General features: G+C 45.5%; 2 protein-coding genes across 2 annotated transcripts; both read right to left on the bottom strand.

Annotated features, from left to right (window-relative positions):
• Window positions 1–3069: 3069 nt before the first annotated feature.
• On the bottom strand, window positions 3070–3937 carry LOC123136709 (uncharacterized). Its single transcript, XM_044556183.1, has 3 exons — window positions 3627–3937; window positions 3407–3525; window positions 3070–3304 (listed from the first exon to the last, which is right to left on the bottom strand). The coding sequence occupies exons 1-3, from the start codon at window positions 3874–3876 to the stop codon at window positions 3122–3124; spliced, it is 552 nt and encodes a 183-aa protein (XP_044412118.1). The 5' UTR covers window positions 3877–3937; the 3' UTR covers window positions 3070–3121.
• Window positions 3938–4289: 352 nt separating this feature from the next.
• LOC123139124 (uncharacterized) lies at window positions 4290–6056 on the bottom strand. Its single transcript, XM_044558922.1, has 3 exons — window positions 5766–6056; window positions 4455–5512; window positions 4290–4306 (listed from the first exon to the last, which is right to left on the bottom strand). Exons 2-3 carry the CDS (start codon window positions 5488–5490, stop codon window positions 4290–4292), a joined length of 1053 nt encoding a protein of 350 aa, XP_044414857.1. The 5' UTR covers window positions 5491–5512; window positions 5766–6056.
• Between the last annotated feature and the right edge of the window lie 792 nt (window positions 6057–6848).

Genomic DNA, 6848 nt, shown 5'->3' on the forward strand with positions numbered 1-6848 from the left:
ACCCATTCGTCACCACCACACCAAACCCCACAGCGGCTCCTCCGCAGTCGCCCGCAACCCTTTCCCTCGAACCCCGCAGCTGTCGTCCTCCTCCATCCTCTCGCGCCTCCTCCCACTCCCATCCAGCCCCTTCCCCGCTCATCCCTGAAAGGATCCGAGACGTGCGGGCACGGAGGCGAAGGGCGATGGCGGCGGCGCTTGATTTGAGGCAGCGTCATGGATCGGCCCCTGCTGAGCGACAAGATTGCTGGACTGCCACCATCTCACCTCGCCCCACCAGCTTCCAGCGCCATGGATCCGCTGGAGATGGAGGGCAACAAGTGAGAGGGAGTAGGAGAAGAGGTGAATCGAGGGAGTGAAAGAAGAACCTGACACGGGAAGGGGAAGAGGGAGTCTTGCGGCGTATCCTCATCTCATCCCGGCTGCAGATCTTTTGACGCCATGGAGCCAGCTGCTCTTGCTCGACGGCACGATACACAACACTGAGGTAGGCTCGACTACCTTTCTCCTCTCTCCCGTGTGTTTTGGTCTCTGTTGATTTCCCCTCTTGCCTGTTCTAATTCGTGGGCAAAACAATGGAGGATTTCTTCATTGTTGATCTTATTTGGGGCTGATTTCCCCCTAGATTCCTTCCTTTTACAGTTCCTTTTTGACTTGTTGTTCATCACGTCGATGGCTTCCACAGAGCAGAGGAAAGTATGCCCTCTTCATCTAGGCAGAGGAGCGGGACGGCCAGGAGCTGTCGTCCTGCTACCCTATGCCAATGGACGCGCCTCCCAGATGGCTAGCAACGCCAGATCCAGCTGGAAAGGACTCTATGGTAGGTTTGGTTTGTTCTTCATCCCATGAAGTATAGTTTTTTCTGTAATTTATTTATGTAAATTAACCTCAAGACTTCATAGAGGTAGTCGTCTTAAAGTACTTTGAAGTATTGTTATTGGTCACATGTTTATTAGGTTTAGATGCCACTACTCTACATGGGTTGTTACTAACACAAATTGCTGTTGCATACCAGTCCTACTCCCTCCGTCCAGAAATTCTTGTCTTAGATTTGTCTAAATACGGATGTATCAAGTCATGTTTTAGTATTAGATACATCCGTATCTAGGCAAATCTAAGACAAGAATTTTGGGACGGAGGGAGTATTATTGAAGCCACTGGATAGCTGTCGTTAGCTGTAATGTGATTAGCTACCAATCCTATTATTGAAGTTATTATGGTATATGTTCCTGCTACATAAATATACTTTTGTGAACATGAAATTGCATTTAGTTTTAGTATTCTCTGGTGATGGAAAAGCTAATCTGTATCAAGCTAGGAGTATAATTCCTTTTTGTAAATCTGGCTAATGCTGACAATGGACATGCTTTGATGTTTTTCTCTTCTCATATTGTTAGGCAGATTGAGAAGCTGATCCAAGCGAAGCAATGACGTAAGCTGCTAGGATAACTTCTGCATGGTACTTCCTGTAAGAAAAGCTTCATAATTCGATCAAGTATACTGATGAACAATGCATATAATGTTCATAGATTATGACTTTACACATGTAATGCTGATTTGAAAATTTCCCTTGATTTGTTCCTCAAATGTTCTGAGAGAGTGTTGCGTATTAGGAAACCCATTGGATAGTTAAGGTGTTGTTTCAGCTGACTAATATAAAGTTATATTTCCAGCAGAAGATATTTGGGATTGACGTTCTGGTGAGAAAGTAGCATATAGATGGATGGACATGAGCTATCCAGTGTAGGTTCAAACAATTCATTCATTCATTGCAGGTTCAGCATGTCTCATTATGTCTTTTTGCTTCATATTCAGGGTCGAACTGGGCTATATTTCTTTCATTGAGGCGAGGGTGATTCCAGTAGGTGAGGTGCATTTTAGACATCCGGATGTCTTGCTATGTTCAGGCGTACTCGCCTTTTTTTCTTGAAGTTAGGCGTTCGCTGTCTCTGTGGCAAGGTGAGCTTATCCCATTTACTTTGTTCATTCCAGAGCTCTATTTTTGAGTCGCCGAGTCAAGCCAAGTCGCCGAGGCTGTGGCTAGTGGCTTGCTGGCTTGAGTCAGCGACTTGGCTTGATTAGTCGCCCCAAGTCGCCATGGCTTAGAATAGGATTTAGTGGTAGAATTAGGAGTGATATTACCTTGTAATCTTTTATAGTTGGCAATGGAAATCCCTTTCTGACCTTGTGCAAGCTCGTCTTTGTTGATTGCAGGTGCACCTTGCAGTATAAATGTAACAGCAAGCATGAGCATCAAGTTGTTTGCACCTTGCAGTATATATGTAATAGGAAACTTGCACATTTGAGTTGAAATAAAGAGGAGAACTTACTTCTTGTGTGTCCATCTGTCCCAATTTGTTTTCCTTGATGATCCTTTTCTCTTTGCACCTGATCACCTGATTCAGATAAGGAAAACAGCAGCAGTTCTACATATAAATACCATCACAGATCACAGCAACAAGTATTACAACAGAAATTAAGCATTAGTTCATTACATTTAACTACGAACTACCAAGTTCTTAACTCTTAACAACCAGCCCCAAATCGACCCCAAATCCTATGTCCAAAATAAGGGATAAGGCACACCAGCCCAACCCCCAAGCCCCCAACTCCATATGTCCAAAAAGAAGCCACAAGGTCCACACCAGCCCCAAATCCTATGTCCAAAATGAGGCACACCAGCCCCAAGAGCCCCCAACTCCATATGTCCAAAATGAGGCACACCAGCCCCAAGAGCCCCCAACTCCATATGTCCAAAATGAAGCCACACCAGCCCAAGTTCCATCAATCGTCCTAGTAATCCAGATCATCATCAAAGCCAATGGAGCCTCTCTCTTCACCTCCACCTTCACCTTCACCTTGATTTCCCTCTTGATCATCTTCACTTGTTGAATAATCTTCAAGCTCAACCTCCTGATTTGGATCATCCTCCTCGTCCTCATCTTCTCCAACTTGGTGCTCTCGAGATCGAGAATAGACATGAGTAACAGCAGCCTGGCTCCCACTCCCACGGCTTCTAAGGTTGCGCAATGGACCTTCAGATGCACCGACAGCTTCGTCAACTTGAGCCCAAGTGATATCAGCCCCTTCATAAACCGGCTGGGCATTATGGTCAACCCATTCATTGTCCCATTGTAAGTCTTCTAGGACTAATGTCTTCTAGGACTAATGGGTCAGACCTAGTCCCTTTGGAGCCTTCCTCACGAATCTTTTGGAACCTATCGGCATTCTTCCGGTTGTATTGAACATATGACAAATCATTAAGTCTTTGGAACTCCAACCTATTTCTCTTTTTGCTATGGATCTGAAAACAACATACAAGAAAACAATTAGAAAGGCTACCATAAGCACCCCACCAAAGAACTACAGAAGTACAATGAACATCAAGTTGGTACTTACTACTTACATTTTGAAAGCAAGACCAATTTCGTTCGCAACCGGAAGCTGAAGCACAAAGGCTAACTATGTGCTTTGCTAAATGTTGCAGCTCATAAGCAAGGCCACCATAAGCACCCCACCAAAGAACTGCATGAGTACAAATGAAGACAATGTTAGAATTCTTAATCCAAAAAAGATAGGTGCTGAAATTTATGAAAAAGTAGAAGGCTAGAGCTGAAGTAACTTACGAGGACTCTTTTTTGTTCGGTCATTGATTGCCAACTTAGAGCTGAAGCATTCACCTTCACCTCTTTCATAGTCATCAGCCAATCTACTTATCACGCTTGCTTTATCATCATCGGGCTCCATGTGCAATAGCACCTCATTGAACATATGCCTAAGCCTTTGACAATATCGTGCTTTCTCGGGCTTAGCTTTGAGACCATAGATCCTATTTGGGTTTAAGAATAGTGCAGCTCCATACAACTTCACCCCCATTTGAGATTCCCACTTGTCCTCTACTATTTTTGTCACCTTCTTAACCAACGTTGGTTTGTCATCTATCGCAGCCTTGATTCTCTCCTTTGCATAATCCATTGCTGCCATAACCTCGGGCATCGCCGGCTTCTCATCGCCATCAACAATCCTTAGCACCCTTAGAAGAGGTAGAGAAACTTTCATGCAAGTCTCTACTGAGTTCCAAAAACTAATGGACAACACATCTTCTTGAACTTTTTGTCCCACCGGTGAGGTTGACAACTTCTTATTGCTATGCCAAACATCACCCACAAACAATTCTTTGAGAGCTTGCCTATGTTTGTGCAAGCTTTGCAAGTTGAGAAAATTTGTGGCAAAGCGAGTAGCTCCAGCCCTCACAAGATCACGGTTGTCGGTCTTCACTCTCATTTCATCTAAAACCTTGCCATGCCTGTAGATGAATGTAGACACCCTTTTTCCATTTGTAATACACTCGCTGAATTGCTTGATTTTGCAAATGGCCTCCAACATAAGGTTCAAACAATGGGCTGCACAAGGGGTCCACCATAATGTAGGAATCCTCTCTGTTAAGAGTCTACCCGCTGCCTTGTAGTTAGCACCATTATCCGTGCAAATCTGAACCACGTAGCCTCTTCCAATGTCGTTGATCCTTTTCTCCATCAAATCTGCCAACAATTCTTTGCTGGCTACTAAGGCTGGTATGTCAACGCTATCAATGAAGAAAGTCCCGGCTGGACTATTGACAAGGAAGTTGACCAAGTGCCTAGTCCTCCCATCGGTCCACCCATCGGACATTAGTGTGCAGCCATACTCTTGCCAAGCCAGCTCATGTTGCTCTCTCAATGCATGTGTCTTCTTCTTTGCTTTCACAAGAAGTGGAAGCCTAAGAGCATGAATAGTTGGGGGGATGTAGCCTGGACCATATTGCCCGGTGGACTCCAATGCAATCTCAAAGGCTCTTGATCGGGTAACATTGAAGGGAATGGCATTGGCATAGGAAAATGCTGCCCAATGATCATCAACTCTATCCTTATCCTCGGTGGTCCTTTTGAAGCAACCTGCGTTCAATGCGGCTTGAGAAGGATTCTTCGAGTGCCTTAGCTCAATGACTTCTTCCGGAGTCTTCCTAATCATCCCGGCAATTGTTCTTGAAGCCTTTTGTGTATGTAATTCAGTTTGGACAGTCTTGGCCTTCCTTTTTGCTGTTGTCCTACTACTAGTTTGAGTTGCTGTTGCATCCTCTTCTTCATCACCAGTTGCTGTATCTTCTTTATCAGACTCCCCTGGCATATTATGCTTCTTTGCGTAGGCCTTCATGAAATCCAGCATCTTCTTTGAAACAGCCTCTGGCACCTTCTTGCATTTTATAGAATTCTTCTTCCCTTTAGTACTAGCCCCAGCTAGGTGACGCTTGAACCTTGCTATTCCAGCATGCACATCTGTCCCGCAAAAAGTGCATCGTATCCTATCCCTCCTGTTCATATCATGCCAATACCCATACTTCCACCCAGGGTCTCCCGACTTTGCCTTCCGCTTAGGATCCTTGGATGGATCATACTGCTCAGGCTCAGGCCCATTGCCGCCGGCTGCACTATTGACAGTTTGGTCAGTCATCCTCTAGCTGCAGCCAAGGTGCCTGCAGAAAAAACAGAGCAGCACAAGTAGTAATCAGTAATTACTAATTAGAGCAGCAGGGCACATCAGTACATAGAGCAGCAGAGCACATCACTACATCAGTAGATCTACAGCAGAGTAAATATAGAGCCCACCCCACGCTATCTTTCCTTCGGTCCTTCTACTTCCCCAGTCCCCACAGCAGCAGCAGCAGAAGCAGAGCACACAGCAGCAGAAGCAGAGCAAAGAGAGGCAGAGGGGGCGACGAGCCATACCTGCAGTCTTTGCTGGCGCAGGCGCAGGAGAAGATGGAGGCGGAGGCGGAGGAGGCTAGTGGGGGCAGGTCACCGGCGGAGGAAGCTCTTGGGGGCGCGCGTCACCGGCGGATCTGGAGGGGCACGTCGCCGGCGGCCGTCGATCTGGAGTCCTAGGTCAGGAGACCCGCGCGGTTTCCCTCCATTTCCCTCTCTTCCTCTGTAGTTCCCGCGTGGCTCTCTATTTATCCCCCCACCCCAAAATATCTCTGGCAGGTGGGCCGATCTGGAGCAAGCCACGCGATTGGCGGCTATTAGCCGCCGACTAATCGCGGCAAGTCGCGGGCGAGCCAGCGAGTCGCGCGACTTGCTTCCTGAGCCAAGTCGCCTGCGCGAGCCAGCCACGCTGCGACGACTCGGCGATTAGTCGGCGACTCAAAAACGTTGTTCCAGAGTCAAGATTCATATTCCCTTAACTATCATTTCATTTGTGAGAATTTACTCCATTGATCTATGTCGTCGGCATCCTGACAATTTAGATTTTTCTGCGGATCACAATTGCTTCTGAACACACCGACCCATCTCATTGAGGAAATTCCTCTGCTCCGCTTAATTAAAATTAATGTGAAATATGTTTCTACCCAAACTAATTACAATTTATTCTTTTTAGTTACTACTGATTTTCAGTATGAAATATTGGGGGCCGAGTACTTCAGTTCATTTCCCAGTGGATATGGCACACACATGTATCATCGTTGTTATCGTAATTGATACCAACACCTTGACTGAATCGCATAGAATAGACTACCCTGATAATTCTTGCACAGCTAAGCTATATGTAGAATATATAATAGACTGTTTGCATGCCCTGGGGACCTGTCTAAATAATTCTTGTACACATGGACGTTGGGTATGTTAGTAATCGCCCAAGAAATTAGCAGTTGGAGATTATTTGTTGAAAAATCTAACGGTGTTTCCTTCTTACATTCAGCTGCTATTTCAGTAGTTCTAAAATGTTCTGCGAGATAATGTATATGAATACATAGCTATGTTCATGTATCATGTATGTGTAGATTTGCATAATAATTTTTTGTATGGCAAAGG

Source organism: Triticum aestivum, chromosome 6B (assembly GCF_018294505.1).
Source record: "Triticum aestivum cultivar Chinese Spring chromosome 6B, IWGSC CS RefSeq v2.1, whole genome shotgun sequence".
NCBI lineage: Eukaryota > Viridiplantae > Streptophyta > Magnoliopsida > Poales > Poaceae > Triticum > Triticum aestivum.